The following is a 21,990-nucleotide window of genomic DNA, read 5'->3' as shown; positions in this document are numbered from 1 at the left end:
ACTGGCTTCCAGTAGAAGCCCGTATACAATTTAAGGCCCTTGCCATTGCCTTCAAAATCCTCAAAACTGATGGCCCGGAACTCCTCCGTCCGCTTCTAACACCTTACACCCCCAGCGCAATCTTCGCTCCTCGGGTCAACACTTAGTAGCGGTCCCTAGCACAAAACTCTGCAGTGTCGGGGGTCGCTCCTTTAGACTATTAGGAGCTAAACTCTGGAACTCCCTTCCCTTGAACATCCGCTGCCTTGACAACTTGTCTGCTTTTCGCAAAGCTATAAAAACTCACCTGTTCCCGCTACTATAAAGCCTCCCCCCCCCCCACCCCCCCTCCCCTCCAAGCAGGCTGTGCTATGGATTCTTAGCGCCGGGACGCCCCGTTGCTGGGGCAGCTGTCGCGCTCAACAAACCCGTAACATAACATAACATACAAAATAAAGATGAGCTTCTGTTATAGTATAGGTTGTATGACTCCCACAAATCTGGAGCACCTCTGGCCAGCTTGCTCCAAAACTGAGGATGGGAATATTGGTCCTCATGAAATGGAGAATGCGAATGCTTTGAGAGTGGCCCTTGGCAAGGGAGTGGAATTTCCGAATCAGCAGTTGCATGCTGTTGATCCTCACTGAATTTGGCTGTGCTTTGGCTGCCAGAGTGTCTATTGTCGCGCCCAAGTACTGCCGTACGTGGGCGGGCGGAAGGTGGGACTTTGGATAATTCAGTGAAAACCCTAGATCGTGAAGAAGGTGAATGGTGTTGGACATGTGGGTGGCACATTGCTGGGCCGACTTTGCTTGGATAAGCCAGTCGTCCAGATAAGGGTAGCGTGAACATTCTGTCTCCGTAGGTGTGCTGCCACTGTCGCTATCAGAGAAAGGAGGGGTTTGGCCCTGTGGGAAAGAGGGTAGGTTGGGCCTATTAAAGTACCAAAGGGGGGAATTTTACCTATGCCTCTATTACCAATTGTGAAAAAACAATTAATGCTGAACAGAGGGAAAACCACTATTAATTAGTTCACCCAGACATTTAATTTATGTCATTTACTTTTTTTGAATTATATGTTAAACATTTAAAGACAAGGAAAGTACACTATCAACTTCACATTGAGCCAACCATCATTATTTGAAAAGAAAAAGAGAAAACAATGTATACAATTAATGTGTAGAAACAAATAAACATACAATACAAATGTGCATTTAAAAGTATTTTCAGTTGTCATAAACAGTTGCCAGAAAAACAGTACACAAAAACACTTTCATTAAGCCGTACATTGAATTTCAGGGAGTAAACCTTATTCACTACCACCCAACATTCCTGTGACAATGTTACTAAAGTTCATGTTATTTGACATCAGGAATGGAATAAATGCCGATGGCAAAAAATTTTTGCACAAGTAAAATAACTTAATGCCGACGCGTTTCGAATCCCAATGTCTTAATCATCGGATTCTCATCAGGGCGGGAAATTTATCCGCGGGAACTTGTGTGACCAATGATTTTTGGTCTTAAAGTCTCTTTATTGGAATGTCATCAACAACCGTGGGTGTCAACCTTCAAATCTGGTGCATCCGCACAGAACTCCAGAAACAAAATGAAAAGTTCTGATCCCAATGTCATGTCCTTTTTATGAATTTGTTTGTTGGCTTGATTTTGGGAAAAGGTGATTATATCTGTAAAGTATCCGGGAAGTGTGACACTTGGTGCGGTGTATTTTCGTTTTGACGCCACTGTCGCTAGGCACTTGGTAAACACCCTGGGTGCTGTTGTCACTCCGAAAGGGAGGACCTTGAACTGATAATGCTGATCCTGAATGGTAAATCTGAGATATTTTCTGTGTGACGGGTGTAGCGGTATATGGAAATATGCATCCTTCAGATCTAGTGTTGCGAGGAAATCTCCCTGCCTGAGTAACGGTAGAACCTGCTGTAATGTGAGCATGTGAAAGTGTTCTGATAGGATGTACTGGTTTAGGGGCCTGAGGTCCAGTATGGGTCTGAGGGACCCGTCCTTTTTTGGGATCAAGAAGTACAGCGAGTAGACCCCTGTACCTCTTTGTTCCACAGGCACGAGCTCTATGGCTCCTTTTTGCAGCATGCTGACTACCTCCTGCTGCAATAACTGTATATGCTCTGCGGATATAGGACGGTGTCTTGGGGGTATGTTGGGTAGAGCGGATGTTAACTCCAGACAATAACCGTACTGGATAAGCTGCCTCACTCACCTGATGTAGTGATGGATTTCCAGACCAGCAGGAACTGTTGTAGTCTCCCACCGACCGGTATTATATGGTCGGGGGGTAGTGACAAGACGTCACTGTTTGTTAGTGGCGGAGGATCGGGAGTGGTTGTTTCCACGACCTCTGCCCTTGGTGCTGTTTCCACGATAGCCACCCCTATTGTTCTTGTTGTAGGTGGTCTGCGTGCCTCCTTTACTGTATTGTGTCTGCTGGGACACCTGGCCTCTGGAAGCTCCTCTATTGTTGGAGCGACGAAAAGAACCACCCCTGAACTGCTGAGACTGTAGAGCCCCCATAGACTTTGCAGTCTCTGTGTCCTTTTTAATTTTTTCTACGGTGGTGTCCACTTCTGGGCCAAACAAGTAATCAGGGTTAACTGGCTGATTGAGTATGGTGGTTTGTATCTCAGGTTTGAAGCCGGACATTCTCAGCCAGGCGTAACATAATGCTTGTATTAATAGCCCTGGCTGTAGTGTCTGCTGCGTCTAGCGCACACTTAATAGATGCGTTGGATATAAGTTTCCCTTCTTGTATTAGCATTTCTGCTGCCTCCTTATACTCATCTGGCAAATGTTGTAACAGGGTTTCAAGTGTATCATAATGAGCCCCGTCATATCTGGCTAAGAGTGCCTGTGTGTTGGAGATTCGCCAGACATTGGCCGCTTGAGCTGCCACCCTTTTCCCTGATGCTTTTAGCACTTAAGATTCCTTGTCAGGGGGAAGAGCATCACCCGTGGTCTGCGAGTTCGCTCTTTTACGAGCATTTGAAGCAACCAGAGAGTCCAATGGCAACTGTCCCCTGATATACTTAGGGTCCACAGGTGCTGGTTTGTATTTTTTTTCAATTCTGGGGTTTACCACTCTCGTCCTTGTGGTCTCCTTAAAGATGTCTCCAGCGTGTTTCAAGACACCTTTAAGCATTGGTAGAGTCTTGACAGTTCTCTCTGAGGTCGAGAAGGTGTCAAATAAAAAATCCTCTTCAATAGGGTCAGCATGGAGTTGGACATCGTGATTTTTTGCCGCCCTCTCAATAAGTGTGTTAAACGCAGCCGTGTCTTCTGTAGGTGAAGTTTTAACAGCATAGGTATGACTGTCAGGGGCATTTTGTGGCTCCCCTGGGTCAACAGTGTCTGCCCAGGGTTCAGTGTGGTCTTCTGGATCAGTGTCTACAGGATAACTGTAATCCTCATTGTCACCATCCCCTACATCCACATCTGAATGTGTGGGTGAAAAAGGAGCAGGTTCTTGTCCATATTGTTGTAGAGGTTCAAAAAGAAGAGGTGATGTTGCGACTCCATAGGCTGTTCTGGGGCGGTCTTTCGCTTGAAAATGGAAAGTCTACCAGTCTCAGCGTCGATGAATTGCCTAGACTGATCTTCCCGCAGAGGCTGTCGATGCTTGGTGGCCCCTTCCGTAGTTGTAGGCTTTGACCCCATGGACACCTTCTTGGCCGCTTCGATGCCCGTCTTAGGGGCGAACGCCTTAGGTGCCACTGGCGGCGGCAGTGTAAACTTAATCGGTGCAGACTACTTCGGAGGTTTACTGACTGTCTTCGGAGGTTGAGTGGCATTTGGTCCGGCAGCACTAGCCTTCTCCTTAATGCGTTGCAGCGAGTCCGACACCTGCTTCGAAAAGGAGGCGGATGGCTGTGTTGACTCGACGGGGTCCTTAGAGCCACTGCTAGTTTTGGACTCAAGGTCTTTATTGACCTTTGCTTTGTCGAGTCGACGCTTAGGATCGAGAACGTTCTGTGTTTCGAGTCCTTTGTTTGTGTCTACGGTCTTCGGCGCTGACTTCTTTTGGTCGATGTCCTTGCCCTTTTTCTTCGGTGCCCCGGCTTTCGGCTCGACACCCTTTAGCGACCTCTCCGGGTCGATAACACTGTTCTGTTTCGTCGGAGCCCATGGTTCAGAAGCCTTCGATCCGACCAAAGAAGTGTGTACTTTCGGTTTTGATTTTGTCTCTGGTGCTTTCGGTTTCGTAGTCACCGATGTTTTTGGTTTCGATTTTGATCGATCAACCGATGGCTCTTTGGAAGTGTCCGTAGCCGGGCCTTGAGGCTCGGATCTTGGGTAAGGCCATGTGGCGATCCCTCGACCTGAGCCTTTTAGAGTGTTCTAGTCTCGGCCCCCATATCAACGGTTGGGCCTAGCTCCTCGCTCGAGCTATCTTCTACGGCCCCAAGGGCCTCGTCGACGACATCTTCATTGTCGACCATTTCCACAACCGCGTCGTAACTGAAGTCAATCTCTGATGCAGGATCCTGCTTGACTCCCTCATCATCCTCGGCATCGAAGATGTTCACCGGGTCAGGTGCCATCTGCTGGGCTTCCTTCCGCGCTGTGCGTCGAAGGCGAATCGTCTTCTTGGATCGGAACCGAGAACAAGCCATACAGCTGACTTCATCATGATCCGGAGACAGGCACTTGTTGCACACCGGGTGGACATCGATGTGAGGATACTTGGAGTTGCAAACGGGACATCTCTTGAACGGGCTCCGTTCCATAATGGATCGTCGATAAGGCCTCTGGCGTCGACCGGGCCTTCAGTGCTGAATAGCCACACGGCTCTTCTTGACGTCCGGCTCGAGGACAGAGCTGGAACAAGTACTGGGCACCGATCGCAAAGACAATACCGACGATAATTAGAGGACTTTTGGCCGCCTAGTGTTGGGTCCGGATGATTGCACATTGTTGTCCTGGAAGAGTCTTCGAAGTATCACAAGATAGGTGGCTCCTCCCCTGGACTACAGTGCGCATGGGCATCGACTCCATCCCCAGATTGTTTTTAGCCATTGTGGCCAGGATGGAGTGAATCTCAGTGAATGATGACCATGCCATGAGTATATATGTGAATACTGCAGCTGCTACAGGCGCCGGGGAGGAGGGCGGGTGATATGAATGTCAGCAGCCCTACATGCCAAGAACAGATGCATACTGGTAAGTAGCATTTGCAGTTCGAGGCATGTGGGCTGCTGAATTCATATCTGTGCATAGAATACATAGCAGTCCCTCCATTAGCGGCGGCCGCCCGTGCCAGCTGCAGCAGTTTGGAAAAGTGTTTTGAGAACAGCCTGCCCTACAGCTGCCTGCTGTTTGGAGTGCACGTCTACGCAGTAATGCTTAGTAAATGTGTGTGTGGTAGACCATGTGGCTGCTCTACATATGTCCTCTAAGGGAATGTTTCAAAGGAAAGCCATAGAGGCCCCCAACTTTCTGGTGGAGTGGGCTCTTGGTGGAATGGTAAGAGTGCGTTTTGCCTTTGCATAGCAGATTTGAATACATTTCACGATCCATCTTGCAATACCAGCCTTGGAAATAGGGTTACCTTTGTGATGTGGCGCAAAGGCGACAAAAAGCTGCTTAGTTTTTCTAAAATCCTTGGTCCTATCAATGTAATACATTAGGGCCCGTTTAACATCAAGTGTGTGGAGCATCCGCTCCGCCAGTGACTCTGGATTTTGAAAGAACACCAGCAACTCAATGGTTTGGTTAATGTGGAACTGAGACACAACCTTGGGTAGAAATTTAGGGTTAGTGCGGAGCACTACCCTGTTTGAATGAACTTGGAAGAAAGGCTCTTGGATTGTGAGGGCTTGCAGTTCACTAACCCTCTGTAGCGATGTAATTGCTACAAGGAAAGCCACTTTCCATGTCAAGAACTGAATTTCGCAGGAATGTAGTGGCTCAAAGGGAGGACCCATCAGTCTTGTAAGAACCACATTGAGGTTCCATTCAGGAGCTGGTGGCGGCCGTGGCGGAATGACTCTTTTGAGGCCTTCCAGAAAAGCTTTGATGGCAGGCACCTTGAAAAGTGAAAGGTGCTGCCTATTTTGGAGGTATGCGGCCATCGCAGACAGGTGAATGCGAATGGAAGTATAGGCCAAATTACACTTGTACAGATGAAACAGGTAACAGATGATGTTCTGAATAGAAGCATCTAGCGGATTAATGTTGTGGTTTGCACAATAGATGACAAACCGCTTCCATTTTGCCGCATAGCAGGCTCTAGTAGTGGGCTTCCTAGCCTCCCGAATGATGTCCATGCAGTTGGGAGGAAGGTCAAGGTAGCCAAACTCTAGGACTTCAGGAGCCAGATCGCCAGGTTGAGCTGTTGCGGATCTGGGTGCTGAATGTCGCCATGGCTCTGCGTCAGAAGGCTGGGTGTGAGATGTAGCCTTTGATGCGGTACCACGGACAGTTCCAGAAACGTGGTGTACCATGGTTGGCGAGCCCACGTTGGAGCAACTAGGATGAGAGTCATCGAGTGCTGCCTGAGTTTGCGTGCCACCAGCGGAATCAGAGGTACTGGGGAAAAGCGTACGCAAATTTGCCAGACCAGTTCATCCATATCGCATTGCCCTGTGACTGTGGGTGTGGGAACCTGGCGGCGAAGCTTTGGCATTTTGCGTTCTCCCTTGTGGCGAACAGGTCTATCTCCGGATGACCCCATCTTTGGAAGTACGGTTGGAGTACAGATGGATGTATCTCCCAGTCGTGCATTTGGTGGCTGTGCCTGCTGAGCAGGTCCGCCATCTGGTTGTCCTTGCCCGGGAGATGCTCTGCCATGAGGAAGATGTTCCTCTGAATGGCCCACTTCCACATGCTCTGAGCCAGATGAGACAGCTGCGGAGAGTGTGTGCCTCCCTGCTTCTGAATGTAGTACATGGCCGTCATGTTGTCCGTCCGGATCAACACGACCTTGTTGCATAGATGTACTTTGAATGCCTTTAAGGCTATGAAGATCGCCATCAGTTCCAGAACATTGATGTGCATCTTCCTCTGTTGTTGCGTCCATAGTCCCTGCACCGTGTATTGGAGTACATGCGCTCCCCATCCTTGGAGAGAAGCGTCCGTTGTCAGGATAATCTGTGGCACAGGCTCTTGAAACGGTCGGCCCTTGCAAAGGTTTCGTGGATTCCACCAATGCAGAGAGTTGTATGCCCGACCGCTCACCAACACTAGGTCTTTCAACTGGTTGTGAGCCTGCGTCCACTGACGTGCTAAGCACTCCTGAAGCGGACGCATATGTAGTCTCGCGTGCGGAACAATGGAGATGCAGGAGGCCATCATGCCTATCAACTGCATGAACACTCTTGCTGGAAGCGAGTGTTGCGGTGTGAATTTTTGGATCAGCGATTGAATGCTGTTGATTCTCACTGAATTTGGCTGTGCTGTAGCCGCCAGAGTGTTTATGGTCGCACCCAGATACTGCCGTATGTGAGCGGGCTGGAGATGGGACTTTGGGTAATTCAGTGAGAACCCCAGATCGTGCAGAAGGTGAATGGTTTGGGACACGTGGTCGGCACACTGGTGGGCTGACTTCGCTTGAATAAGCCAGTCGTCCAGATAGGGGTAGACGTGAATGTTTTGACGTCTGAGATGCGCCGCCACCGTTGCTAGGCACTTTGTGAAAACCCTGGGTGCCGTGGTGACCCCAAAAGGCAAAACCTTGAACTGGTAGTGTTGGTTTTGTATGGTGAACCTGAGGTATTTTCGGTGTGAAGGATGTAGTGGAATGTGGAAGTACGCATCCTTCAGGTCCAGAGTTGCCAGGTAGTCCCCCTGTTGAAGCAGTGGAAGAACCTGCTGCAGCGTGAGCATGTGGAAATGCTCCGATAGGATGTAAAAATTGAGTGGCCTGAGGTCTAGGATGGGCCTGAGGGATCCGTCCTTCTTTGGAATCAGAAAGTACAGGGAGTAAACTCCCGCACCTCTTTCCTGCAAGGGCACGAGCTCTATTGCCCCTTTTTGCAGCATGACGTTGACTTCTTGCTGCAATAAGTGCAAGTGCTCGCCGGACATAGGACGGTTTTTTGGGGGTATGTTGGGTGGAGTGGATGTGAGCTCCAGACAATAACCGTATTGGATAAGTGTTCTGAAACACCTGTCCGTGGTGATGGACTTCCACATGGGCAGGAACTGCTGGAGTCTCCCCCCGACCGGTGTTGCATGGTCGGGGGGCAGTGACAAGGCGTCACTGTTTGTTGGCGATGGAGGACCTGGAGCTGTTGTTCCCACGTACTCTGCCTTTGACGTTGTTTCCACAGTATCCACCCCGACCTTTGTTGGTATAAGAAGTTTGGGTGTTGCTTTTGTAGAATTGCGTTGACTGTGAAAGTTGACCCCTTGAGGTGCCTCTAGTATTGGAGCGACGAAAGGACCCACCCCAAAACTGCTGTGATTGCAAGGCACCCATAGACTTCGCAGTGTCGGTGTCCTTTTTCATCTTCTCGAGGGTGGTATCAACCTCGGGGCCAAACAGGTGGTCTGGGTTGACCGTCTGGTTCAAGATGGTAGTTTGAATGTCCGGCTTGAACCCAGATATCCTTAGCCATGCATGTCTACGAAGCAGAACGCTAGTGTTAATTGCTCGCGAGGCGGTGTCAGCCACGTCCAGAGCGCACATAATGGAAGCATTGGTGATAAGCTTCCCTTCCTGTATCAACATCTCTGCCGCTTCTTTGTATTGATCGGGTAAGTGCTGTAAAAGGGTCTCTAGAGTATCATAGTGTGCCCTGTCATAACGCGCTAGTAGCGCCTGTGTGTTGGATATGCGCCATATGTTGGCTGCCTGCGCAGCCACCCTTTTCCCAGAAGCCTCAAATACTTTTGATTCCTTGTCGGGGGGAGGAGCATCACCCGTAGTCTGTGAGTTGGCTCGTTTGCGTGCATTGGAGACAACCAGGGAATCCAGAGACAACTGTCCTTTGATATAAGTAGGATCAGTGGGCGCTGCCTTGTACTTCTTGTCGATTCGTGGGTTGATGACTCTTGCCCAGGTGGGCTCTTTGAACACCTCAGCCGCATGTTTCAACACCCCTTTAAGCATTGGCAGAGTTTTCACAGTTTTTTCAGAGACTGAAAAGGTGTCAAAGAGGAAGTCGACGTCCACTGGGTCAGCATGGAGATCGACATCGTGATTGGCTGCCGCCCTTTCAATGAGGGCATTGAAAGCTGCAGAGTCCTCTGTTGGGGAAGTTTTGGCTGAGAAAAGCTGAGGCTCCTGCCCCGAATGCGGGTCCCCAGGATCGCCACCTGCAGACCATGGTTCAGTCACATCCTCTGGGTCTGAGTAGACGGGATAGCTATACTCATCCTCGTCGTTGCCGTCACCCTCCTCGACATGGGAATGAGTGGGTGAAAGTTCTTGAGCCTGTGGTGATACGGGTTCCATAAAGGCAGAGGCACCAGCAGAGTCCATCTTTTTCTTGAGTGGAATCTTGTAAGGCTCTAACAGTGGTTCAGGGGTGATCTTTCTCTTGAGGAGAGAGAGCTTGCCCGTGTCGGCGTCGATGAAAACTTCGACGCTCCTCTTCTGTCAGCTGTCGTTGCCGTGGGCTTGGGACCACCAACGATGGCTTCGGCGTCGAAGACACCTTCACGGGTACTCCGGACCCTGATTTTGCTGCGAAAGCTTTCGGCGCCGTCTTTGGTGGCAAGGTGAAAAGAATAGGCGTCGGCGCCTTCGCCGGTTTCTCTAGAGGCTTGGGCGGCACAGGGTCCTTTGGCTCGACTGCTGCGGCCCCCTCCCTAATACGTTGAAGGGACTCCGTAACCTTCTTAGTGAACGAGGCGGAGGGACGCACCGGCTCGAGAGAGTCTTTTGAAGCTGGTTTAGGGGTGGCGACCGACGATGCGCTCTTCGGAGTCGACGCCGTTGCCCCCTTGGCTTTGTTGAGCGGAAGCGAGGCAGTGAGGGACTTGGGGTCGTCCTGCCGCTTCTTGGGGTCGAGAGTGGACTTCTTATGGTCGTCGACCTGCTTCTTGGGATCGAGTCGACCCTTATTTGCGTCGACCGTCTTCGCCGCCGATGCAGCTGCGTCGGTCCCTTTAACCTTCGGCTTCGATACAGTAGCCTTTGGGTCGGTCATTTTGGCGTGGCTCTTGAGCTCGACGGCCATCTTAGATTTCTTCGGCGCCGAGGCCTCGGAAGTCTTCGACCCGACCAGCGGGATCCGCGCTTTCGGTTTCGATACGTCTGGCGTCGAGACCGTAGGTTTCACTTTCGGTTTTGGCTGTACCGGGAGTGGCGCCGTATCAATGTCCGTGGCCGGACCGGAAGGCGGAGCCGTGGAACGGGTATCAAGGTTTTGGGTAAGGCCCGAAGGCGATCCCTCGACCTGGGCCTCATAATGGTGAATGGCCCCGGAGTCAGTCTGAGGAAGCTCCTCGTCCGAGCTATCCTCTACGGTGGTAAGGGCCCCATCGTCGTCCCCTACCTCCTCGACGACTTCATCGAAATCCTCGTCCTCCGCGTCGTAGTCGTCCTCGACCTCCGACGCTGGGTTAGATTCTGTGATCTCCTGGATAGCGTTGTCCCCGACATCCTCCGCGTCGAAGATGTCTGTAGGAGGTGGTGCAGATCGCTGGGCCTCCAGGCACGCAGCTCGGCGGAGCTTGAGTGTTTTTTTGGACCGGAACTTGGAACAGGCCATACACTTGGCCTCGTCGTGGTCCGGCGACAAGCACTTGTTGCACACCGGGTGTACATCGATATACGGATACTTCGAGGCACACACCGGGCACCGTTTTAACGGACTTCGTTCCATGATGGAAGAGGTTGGAGCGTCGAGTAGGCCCGTCCACGCCGAAAGCACGCGGAAGGGCAATGTCGGTTCGGAGCCGAGGAAATTACGAACCCGAACGAGAGACAATACCGACGCAAGTCCTAAAGACCTTTTGGTCTTAAGCAAAGCAAGTTAACAACTATCGATTCCGACAGAGGGAACCGAACACATCCGAACCCAATGGCGGAAAAAAACAATCTGGGGATGGAGTCGATGCCCATGCGCACTGTAGTCCAGGGGAGGAGCCACCTATCTCGTGATACTTCGAAGACTCCTCCAGGACAACAATGTGCAATCATCCGGACCCAACACTAGGCGGCGATCTATGCACAGATATGCACAGATATGAATTCAGCAGCCCACATGCCTCGAACATCCAAATTCTAGGACTTCAGGAGCCAGATCGCAAGGTTGAGCTGAGCTGGGTCCGGGTGTCTGATCTCTCCACGGTTCTGTGTTAAGAGGTGTGGAGACAGGTGCAGTTTTTGGTGCGGTACTACAGACAGTTGTAGCAGTGTGGTGTACCACGGTTGTCTGGCCCATGTTGGAGCAACTAGGATGAGGGTCAGAGAATGCTGCTGTCGTTTGCGTACTACTAGTGGATTGAGTGGTAGAGGTGGAAAGGCGTACGCAAATCTGTTTGACCAATTAATCCATGTTGCGTTGCCTTTTGACAGTGGGTGTGGATATCTGGCAGCGAAGCTTGGGCAGTTTGCGTTTTCGTGGGTGGCAAATAGGTTGTCCCCACATCTGAAAGAATGGTTGAAGAACTTGCATTAGAAGTTCCCACTTGTGGGTCTGTTGGTTTGACAACTTAACAGATCTGCTATAGTATTTTGTACTCCCGGAACATGCTGGGCTAGGAGGAGTATGTTTTGAGGTATAGCCCACTTCCTTATGTCCTGTGCTAGTTGAGAGAGGTGCAGGGAGTGTGTGCCTCCCTGCTTCTGTATGTAGTACATTGCTGTCATGTTGTCTGTGCGGACTAATACAGCTTTGTTTGCTCGTTGCTTCTGGAAAGCTTTAAGTGCTAGGAATATTGCTAGTAACTCCAGATGATTGATGTGGAGAAACTTTTGTTGCGGTGTCCACCTGCCTTGCATGGTGTGTTGCAGTAGGTGGGCTCCCCCGCCGGAGAGCAATGCGTCCGCAATCAAGATTATCTGAGGAACTGGCTCTAGGAACGGTCGTCCCTTGGAAAGGTTTTTGGTGTTCCACCACTGCAGAGAGCGATGAGTCTGACCATCTACCAACACTAAGTCTGTTAAGTGACCTTGAAACTGGTTCCATTGACGTGATAAGCACTCTTGTAGCGGACGCATCTGAAGTCTTGCATGGGGTACTATGAAGATGCCAGAGGCCATCATCCCTATGAGTTGCATGAACACTCATGCTGGGAGGGAGTGTTGTAGCTGAAACTTTGTTAGAAGAGTTTGCATGCTGGCTATCCTTGCTGGAGTGGGATATGCTAGCGCTGTTGAGGTGTTTATTGTGGCACCGAGGTACTGTTGTACTTTGGATGGCTGTAGATGAGACTTGGTGTGGTTTGTTGTGAACCCAAAGTTGTGGAGCAGTTGGATGGTGGCAGGAGTGTGTTCCACGCATTGATTGTATGAGCTGGCTTTTATGAGCCAGTCGTCGAGGTACGGGAAGACATGGTTGTGCTGTCTTCGTAGATGCGCTGCCACTACTGCTAAGCACTTGGTGAATACTCTTGGTGCTGTTGTGACTCCGAATGGGAGTACTTTGAATTGATAGTGCTACCCGTCTATTACAAATCTGAGATACTTCCTGTGAGCCTTGTGATTGGGAATGTGGAAGTATGCGTCCTTCAGATCTAGAGTAGCCAGGAAGTTGTTTTGCAGCAGGAGCGGAAGGACTTGCTGGAGTGTGACCATGTGAAAATGGTCTGACTGTATGTATATGTTTAGCGGTCTGAGGTCTAAAATAGGCCTTAGAGAGGCGTCCTTCTTTGGAATCAGAAAATATATAGAGTAAACCCCCTTGTTTTGTTTGTGCAGAGGAACTGATTCTATTGCACTTTTTTCTAGCAGGGGTACTACTTCATGCTTTAACAGTGATAGATGTTCTTGTAACATTGGACGTTGTTTGGGTGGTATGTTCGGAGGGGGGGGGGGGGGGGGGGGGGTAGATGTTAGTTATAGACAGTAACCCGACTGAATAATTTGTCGCACCCACCTGTCTGATGTGATGTTGATCCAGGCAGGCAGGAGTTGTTGAAGTCTTCCCCCCACAGGAGTGGAATGTTGGGGGGGGGGGGAAGGGAAGGAAAGTCATTGGGTAGGGGTAGAGGCAGAGCGGGAGTTAGTTGGTTTTGCCTCTGCCTTTGTTGTGGTTACCCCTGTAACCCCCTCTCTGGTAGCCCTTAGTGAATGTGGATTGACCAGGGGTTTTGTAGGAAGTGGAGGGACTCTCTGAGGAGTAGCCTCTTATGTTGCCTCTGTATGATGAGCGACGAAAGGAACATCTGGGAGCTTGCTGCTGCAAGGCTCCCATAGATTTTGCTGTATCAGTGTCTTTTTTCATTTTCTCTAAGGACACGTCAACATTTGGGCCAAATAAATGTGTCTCATCAAATGGCTGATTAAGGATGGAGTTTTGTACCTCGGGTTTAAAACCTGAAATACGTAGCCAGGCAGGTCTACGTAGTAGGGTGCTGGTATTGATTGCCCTTGAGGCGGTATCTGCAGCGTCTAGGGCACAACGAATGGAAGTATTAGTGATATTTTTACCGTCCTGTATAAGTTCATTAGCCCTGTTTTTGTATTTGTCTGGTAGGTGCTGCATTATGGACCCTAGTTCATCGTAATGTGCCCTGTCATATCTTACCAGCAATGCTTGGGTGTTGGCAATGCGCCAGATGTTAGCTGCTTGTGCAGCTGTTCGCTTGCCGGAGGAGTCAAGGAGCTTAGATTCTTTGTCTGGTGGTGAGGCCTCACCTGATGTCTTGGAATTAGCACGTTTACATGCATTAGACACTACTAGAGAATCTAATTGTGCTGGACCTTTAATATAAACTGGGTCTGCAGAGGCAGCTTTATATTTTTTCTCAATGCGAGGAATTAGGACCCTAGTCCTGACAGGATCCTTAAAACCCTCTGTTGGGTGCTTGATGACACCCTTAAGCATTGGCAAAATGGCAGTAGACCTTTGTGTGTTATCAAAAGTGTCTAGTAGGAAATCTTCCTCCACTGCATTGGTGTGTAAGTCCACCCCATGATATTGTGCAGCCCTTTGGACTAGTAGGTTAAACCCTATAGTGTCCTTTGGTGGGGAAGGTCTGGAAGGGTATACATCATCTTGTGGGACGTAAGGCACATCAGGGGTGTTGTAATCATCCCATGGATTAGGTGACTGAGGGGGACTATTGGTGCCTGCTGGGTCGTGTGCACCCCCACCTATGTCGTCAGAATCTGCGTTTACATCATCATCTGGATTAGTAGATGGTGTAGGTGAATGGTGTAGGAGGAGGAACAATATGGGGAGGTGGTGGAGAAGGGACCCTTAATGGAGAGGTTGCAATGTCCTTCTTCTTTTGAGGGGGAGGAGGTGCTGGCGCCTCAAGTGGTCTCTTCTTGGAGCGGAGAGTCAATTGTCCGGTTTTAGGATCCTTTACAAGCGTTTTCTGATTGGGATCCGGTGCAAAAAGTTCTTCCGAGTGGGGCAAATCCTTTGGCGTCGAAGTTTTCTGCTCCGTAGGTTTTTTCAGCATAGACTCGGTAGTGTGCCCTTTTGCAATGCCTTTTACCGGAACCTGTTTTTTCGGTTCCGGGTGTTTTTTTGGTACGACGCATGTGAATCTGGTGCTTTGGTCGTTTTTTTACTCGGCTCAGAGTGTGGTGTCAGCATCAATGAGCCGCTACCAGTCTTCGGCGCCGTGTGCTTAGGTGTAGGAGCAACGGTCGGCGTAGTAGAGGAAGATGGCTTCTTCTTCGGTGTCCGTATATGATTGGCACCGGGAATAGGCTGGCTCGAGCCGCCTGAAGGCTTATTGGGCTTCTTTGCCGGGCTCGAAGGCGGGGCGTGGGAAGCAGTGTCTCGGTGTGCACCCGGGCCGGAAGCTGAGGGTGTGACCGAAGAATTTTTTGAGGGTGTCGAGGAAGGGTTGGGGGTCGACGGTCTTACTTACGACCCGTTCAGCTGGAGTGATGTCCTCGACGTCGGAGACTTCGGCATCTGAGGAGAAGCCATGCTTTACAAGCCATTTAGTATATTAAAACAGATAACACAAACCTGTTGTTGAGAAACATTACAAGTTTTGTAAAAATAAATTCTGCTGAGAGCAGAGTGCTCGATAAGGATTTTCTTGCTTATGACGTGGTACAAATCTGAGCTTTGGTAGCCTCAGAACTGGCTTTACGTTTGCCACTTACAATGAGATGAATGTGGTACTAAAAGAACACTTCTGTATTACAATGCATGGATGTTAATTTTGCCTACTCCAATCTTCAAAGTTATAGGAGACTCCCTGCCTGACATGAAAAATTATTTAAGCAAAAATGTATTTCATCTGACATTCCTTAATAGTGATGTTGTACAATATGTTCTGCCTTTGCACAGCATGTCGTGTCTTGTAACCGAAGTTGCGCCATTGTGAGATTCAGGCATTATATGGTGCCTAGATTAACAAGTACACTGTTCCATTTCTGGACACTGCATATGTATAGCTTGCCATGTTCGAAAACAAACATTGAAGCCTAATTACAAAAACGCCTATCCCATTTATTACCTCGTATCGCTTCTGGTCTTCAGCGGCTTTCTTGATCCACATTAGCTTTTCTTTTTTCTCCATGTTATTCCAGGTCCCCTCCATAGACTTCAAAGCTCTTGCTCGGTCATTCTGAAACAACAAAGCAAAAGAAAAGAAATTAAGTGTATTATCACAAAATCTGTCTCAGACTCATAACTTGTAGACAAGTACACCACTATTTAATGCCATGAGAGTATTATTAAAGTAGCTTTGAAATAGATGGTCGCTAGCTAATTAGTGGGAAAGTGAAGAAGCCTATCATCCCTAGATAAAAGAATGTCTCTATTTTCCTTATAACAGGCAAACTGTGACATCTGTAGTCACTGTTAATAATGAAATGACTATAAAAAGTATTTACAGGTGAATTATGATATCATAACGCCTTTTGCCAGAGCCAGCAGCCATGGCGAAAGGCAGGTCACGGAGAATCATTACAGAAAACAAGCATTAGCATAGCCGGTAGGTGTCGCCTTTAGGACCTTATAAGTGTTTAGCCATGCAATAGTTGATGTTGTTGCACCAAGGATATTGTGCTGGATAACTAAACACTTATAAGATCCCAAAGGCGAGACCTATTGGCTATGCCAATGCTTGTTCTCCTAGGTGTTGGTGTACTGATGGTGCTGGATAGGAAACTGCAGCTAGTGGGAGGTAAATCTCCTGAGTCCCCTAGAAAGCAAGGAGGAGACCAGCTATGTGTGTCTGTGCAAGTGAGCTGTGTTGCTAGTCTTTTTTTCTTGAGTTTTATATAGCGCGAGCTTGACCGCAGGACTTTACATGAGCACCAGTTGCATTACACAAGGACACATTATTTTTTGTTAGGCATGGGGGGGAATTAAACGATTTTCCCAGAATATTGAGCGCCATTGCCAAGAATCGAAACCGGTTCCCCAGATTGGAGATCAACCGCCCTAGCCGTTCGACCACATCCTTTTCTCGAAGTAAAATGTGTGCATATGATTACCAGACTACTCCATGCCAATGAGCATTTTTTCCAGGCCTGGCAATGTAATTACCCAACGAAATGCATTTTGGGGGTGGTTTTCGAGGTTCACTTCATTTTAAACAATTGAATAAAATTACAACGTTGCACAGGCTTTCTAAAGTTTAGATACATGCTGGAGCATTTTATCTGCGGTGAAATTGACTCATCTGATAAACCGGAGTCTTGCGATAAGCAAGAGTATCTCAACTGTGGTAGATAATCAAATGCCAGATCACAGAACCTATGCACCCGCCAAAATGGCTGTCTAGATTTTCTAGACGATCTGCAGTGAGAAGATGGTCAAAAGAGACTCCCTAGTGCAGGCCCTGTCGCTCTTTGCAGATGAGAGAATTCTATTTGCCTGTTTGCATTCTGCAGACTACCAAAGTTCATGCCTGGGTAAAGAGGCACTGGTGACCATGGGGTGCGTTGAATGTCATGCTTGTGACCTCAGTTCTTTGGGGGTAACTGATTCCCTTCAAGACTTATTTGGGGTGGGGGGGAGCTCCTGCACTCATACACACAGAAGTATGTATATTCCCGCTCCATGTCTGTGTGAAACACGCTCTTGTGTGCAAGTAACCGAAGTGCGTGTGCAGAAGACTGCGCCCACCTCCTGAGATGGAAACCAGAAAGGAAAAAGGCTTATTGATCAAACTATTACATCACATATGAAGGCAAAAGTAGCAAATAAAAATCAGTGCTGACTAGTGGTGGTGAATAGGCAGTGGCAGTGTCTACAGCCACTGTGCTCGGCGCTGGTGCACTTTTAACTTGTTTTAATCTTTGCTGCTGAAACTGCATATTTGCACAGGGGCTTTTACGGGATAGCGACTGAGGCTTCCCTTTTAACTCTATTGTGCTGTTTAAATCTTTGCTGCTGAAACTGCATATCTGCACAGGGGCTTTCTACGGGATAGCGACTGAGGCTTCTCTTTTAACTTATTGTGCTAAGACTTGCTGGCTTACCTGACTGAACCAGACGCCGGGGGCTGATCTCTATTACCCTCCTTCCCGCCCTGGTCCGACGCAGTGACTAGCACCGTTGCGCGGAGGGCGAGGAAGGTCGAGACTGCCACTTCCGGTGCGCGGGGGGCCGGTTAGCGGTCTAGTGCTCCTGAGGCACTCACGCTGTGGGGCATAAAAGGCGGATGACCATCCGTCCGCGCAGCGGACGCGCCGGCGGAGCACCGAAGGCGCGCCAAAGGCAAGCCAGTCTGCGCCCGTCCGCGGCCGTACGGGGACCGGGGCCACAACCCCTGCGCAAAATGCGGTAAGAATACAGTGGCGCGCAGATCAACTTAGGAAATTGTGTCCTAAAACCTCTAACGCATGTTATCACAGCCTTAAAGCGGAGGCGAATCTGGCCTGCAAGGAATGTCATTTTACATTCCGCACAGCAGATAAAATTGAGCCGGCAGGCATCCGGCTTGCGTGTGGCTTACTGAATGTAAGGTCGCTGCGCAAACATAAATTAGATATTTTTGATCTAATCACTGACAAAAAATTTGAACTCCTTTTCCTCACGGATACGTGGCTGGATACAGACTCTGAGCCTGATATAATTGAGGCACTCCCAGAGGGATATATGATGGTCAGGCTGGATAGGGCCCCCGACAGAGGAGGAGGTATAGCATTCAATCAATCAATCAAAGACATTTATAGAGCGCACTACTTACCCGTAGGGTCTCAAGGCGCTGGGGGGAGGGGGGTGCCGCTACTGCTCGAACAGCCATGTCTTCAGCTTCTTCCTGAAGGAGAGGTGGTCTTGGGTCAGACGCAGGTCGGTCGGGAGGGAGTTCCAGGTCTTGGCGGCCAGGTAGGAGAAGGACCTTCCTCCTGTAGTCGCTCTTCGGATGCGGGGGACGGCGGCGAGGGCGTGGTTGGCTGATCGGAGGTGGCGTTTGGGAGCGTAGAGTTGATTCGGTTGTTGAGGTAGCTCGGGCCTTGGTCGTGTAGGGCTTTGTGTGCGTGGGTGAGGAGGCGGAAGGTGATTCTTTTGTTGACGGGGAGCCAATGTAGGTCTCTCAGATGTCCGGAGATGTGGCTGGTTCGTGGGATGTCGAGGATGAGTCTGGCTGAGGCGTTCTGGATCCGCTGGAGTCTCTTCTGGAGCTAGGCGGTGGTACCGGTGTAGAGGGCGTTGCCGTAGTCCAGTCGACTAGTGACGAGGGTCTGGGTGACGGTCTTCCTGGTCTCGGTGGGGATCCACCAGAAGATCTTCCGTAGCATGCGTAGGATGTTGAAGCACGCCGAGGAGACGTTGTTGACTTGTCTGGTCATGTAGAGGGAGGAGTCCAGGATGAAGCCCAGGTTTCGTGCGTGGTCTGTCGGTTTGGGTGCGGTGCCCAGGGCGGGAGGCCACCAGGAGTCGTCCCAGGCGGAGGGTGAGGAGCCCAGGATGAGGACCTCCGTCTTGTCCGAGTTCAGTTTCAGGCGGCTGGTCGTCATCCACTCGGCTACCTCTTTCATCCCTTCGTGCAAGTTGGCTCTGGCGGCGGCGGGGTCGTTGGTCAGGGAGAGGATCAGCTGGGTGTCGTCGGCGTAGGAGATAATGCTGAGGTTGTGTTGTCGTGCGATGGCCGCGAGGGGGCTCATGTAGACGTTGAAGAGGGTGGGGCTCAGCGAGGATCCTTGAGGGACGCCGCAGATGACTTCGGTGGCCTCTGACTTGTACGGTGGTAGGCGGACTCTCTATGTTCTTCCGTCGAGGAAGGAGATGATCCATTCCAGAGCCTTCTCCTGGATTCCGACGTTGCTGAGGCGCTGTACTAGGGTGCGGTGGCAGACAGTGTCGAATGCCGCGGAGAGGTCTAGGAGGATGAGGGCCGCTGTTTCTCCCTTGTCCATCAGGGCTCGGATGTCATCGGTGGCGGCGATGAGGGCGGTCTCGGTGCTGTGGTTGGCTCGGAAGCCAGACTGTGAGGGGTCGAGGGATCCATTCGTCTCAAGGAAGGCGGCCAGCTGCTTGTTGACGGTCTTCTCGATGACTTTGGCTGGAAACGGGAGGAGCGAGATGGGGCGGTAATTCTTGAGTTCGGTGGGGTCCGCTGTGGGTATCTTGAGTAGAGCGCTGAGTTCGGCGTGCTTCCAGCTCTCAGGGAAGGTGGCGGTGTCGAAGGATGTGTTGATGATGTCTCGCAGGTGGGGTACGATGACAGCGTCGGCCTTGTTGAAGACGTGGTGAGGGCAGGGGTCGGTCGGCGATCCGGAGTGGATGGAGTTCATCGTGCGGATGGTGTCTTCGGTGCTGATCGGAGTCCAGGCGTGGAGGGTGGTGGTTGTTCGGTCTTGGTGTGCGTTGGTTGGTTGTTGAAGCTGTTGTGTATGTCCGCGATCTTGTTGTGGAAGTATGAGGCGAGGGAGTTGCAGAGGTCTTGCGATGGGGTGATGTCGTTGTTTCCTGCGCTGGGGTTGGAAAGCTCTTTCACGATGTCGAAGAGTTCCTTGCAGTTGTGTGCGTTGTTGTCCAGCCGGTCCTTGAATGCAGTTTTCTTGGCGGCGCGGATCAGCTGGTGGTGCTTTCGGGTGGCAAGCTTGAAAGTGGTCATGTTGTCCGGTGTTGGTTCCCTTCTCCAGACTTTCTCGAGGGCTCGGCAGTTCTTCTTGGAGCTCTTGAGTTCGTCGGTGAACCATGGGGCTTTCTTGCTGCCGGGTCTGCTGGGCGGGATCCTCAGCGGGGCGAGCTCGTCTGCGCAGTTGCTGATCCACTTTGTGAGGTTGACGGCGGCCTGGCTGGGGTTCGCTGAGCTGGCAGGCGGGTGCTGGCTCAGTGAGGTGGCGAGCTGGTCGGCTGTGATCTTGTTCCAGCTTCTGCGGGCAGCCTGTTGCTGGTAGTGGTGGGTCGTCGTTCTTTTGAAGGTGAAATGGACGCAGCTGTGGTCCGTCCATTGAAGCTCTGTGGCGTGGCTGAAGTCGATGTCTGTGCTGGATGAGAAGACTGCGTCGAGTGTGTGTCCGGCGAGGTGGGTGGGGGTGGGCACCAGTTGCTTGAGTCCAAGATTGGCGAGGTTGTCGAGCAGGGTGCTGGTGTTGCGGTCGTTGTTGTTCTCCAGGTGGAAGTTGAGGTCCCCCAGGAGGATGTAGTCAGCGGAGGGGAGGGCATGCGGGCTGACGAAGTCGGCGATGTCCTCGCTGAATTGGGTGCGTGGTCCCGGAGGTCGGTAGATCAGGGTGCCTCTGAGGGTGGTCTTCGGGTCGGTGTGGATCTGGAAATGCAGGTGTTCGGCGGTGGTCAGGGTGTTGTCGGTGCTGGTCGTGAGACGGATGGTGTTCCTGTGGATGATGGCGATGCCTCCTCCCATCTGGTTGGCGGTGCGATCCCTCCGGGTGATCTTGTAGCCCTCTGGGATGGCGATTGATTGCATAGCATTGATATTTAAACAATCGCTGGGCTGCCAACTGGAGCGACACTCTATAGATGGTAGTGAGGCGGGTGCCTTCACTATTAATGTGAACCATTACACTCCGATAAAAGGCTTCCTGATATATAGGCGTCCTGGCCCCTATACTCTATTCACCGAGAGCCTGTTGGAAGGAATAACGGAATCTGCTCTACGTAGGAACAGGTTCCTTCTGCTAGGTGATCTTAATATGCACCTAGAGAATATATCTGATAAGGGAGTAGCGGACCTATGCCGCGAACTGCAGGCACTTGAACTCAACCTCAAGGTTAAGGTCCCTACCCATCAGGAGGGTCACTTATTGGACCCTATATTTGCCAACTGGCGGGAAGTTGAGGCTAAGTCACCTATCCCCATTCCATGGTCGGACCACTTCCTTGTGCCTTTTGTGATAAACATACCTAAAGTTAGAGGTCATGAACAGCCAACGCTGAATTACCAGAGGCGTAAATGGGCGGACTTCTCCCAATCCAAGTTTGATACCGCCCTGGCCAAAGGAGGGTGGCCGGAAGGCGATGATGTTGAATCGGCGTCCCGTAATCTCAATAGACGCATTAGGGATGCCTTGGATAGCACAGCCCCCTCTCTGAGTAACTCGCGGAGGAGGGATCAGAAATCTGCTCCATGGTATAACGATGACTTGTATCGAGCAAAGGCAGAATGTAAACATCTTGAGAGGCAGTGGAGGATAGGCTTTCTGCAACAGGCCAAGTTGGCATACAAAGCCAAACGGAGGGCCTACCATGGGCTAATCAGAAAGGCCAAGGCGACTTACTATGCAGGGAGAATTGGAGAAGCTGAAAATTCTATGAAGGAGCTATTTAAGATTCACAAAGAAATCTCCTCGCTTAATCCTTCTGGTATTCCCACTGGTAGCTCAGAGGATTCCTGCAATCGTAATGCGTTATTCTTCTCTGAGAAAGTGGCTACGATCTATTCCTCCTTTTCGGGAGAAAAAAAAGTGGGTTCAGACTTTGTAGAGATTAAGCTTGAAGATGAGAGAGCTCACAGGTTGGAGCACTTTATAACA

General features: G+C 50.5%; 1 protein-coding gene across 4 annotated transcripts in view; it reads right to left on the bottom strand.

Annotated features, from left to right (window-relative positions):
* UBTF (upstream binding transcription factor) overlaps nucleotides 1-21,990 on the bottom strand; it is a 111,066-nt gene that overhangs the window by 29,474 nt on the left and 59,602 nt on the right. For all 4 annotated transcript variants that reach the window (XM_086923918.1, XM_086923916.1, XM_086923919.1 and 1 more), the window contains one exon: nucleotides 15,552-15,662. In XM_086923918.1, the coding sequence (XP_086780044.1) occupies nucleotides 15,552-15,662 (111 nt within the window). The remainder of the gene's footprint in view (nucleotides 1-15,551; nucleotides 15,663-21,990) is intronic.

Source organism: Lissotriton vulgaris, chromosome 5 (assembly GCF_964263255.1).
Source record: "Lissotriton vulgaris chromosome 5, aLisVul1.2, whole genome shotgun sequence".
NCBI classification, from domain to species: Eukaryota; Metazoa; Chordata; class Amphibia; order Caudata; family Salamandridae; genus Lissotriton; species Lissotriton vulgaris.
This window is presented reverse-complemented; position numbering and strand designations above follow the sequence as displayed.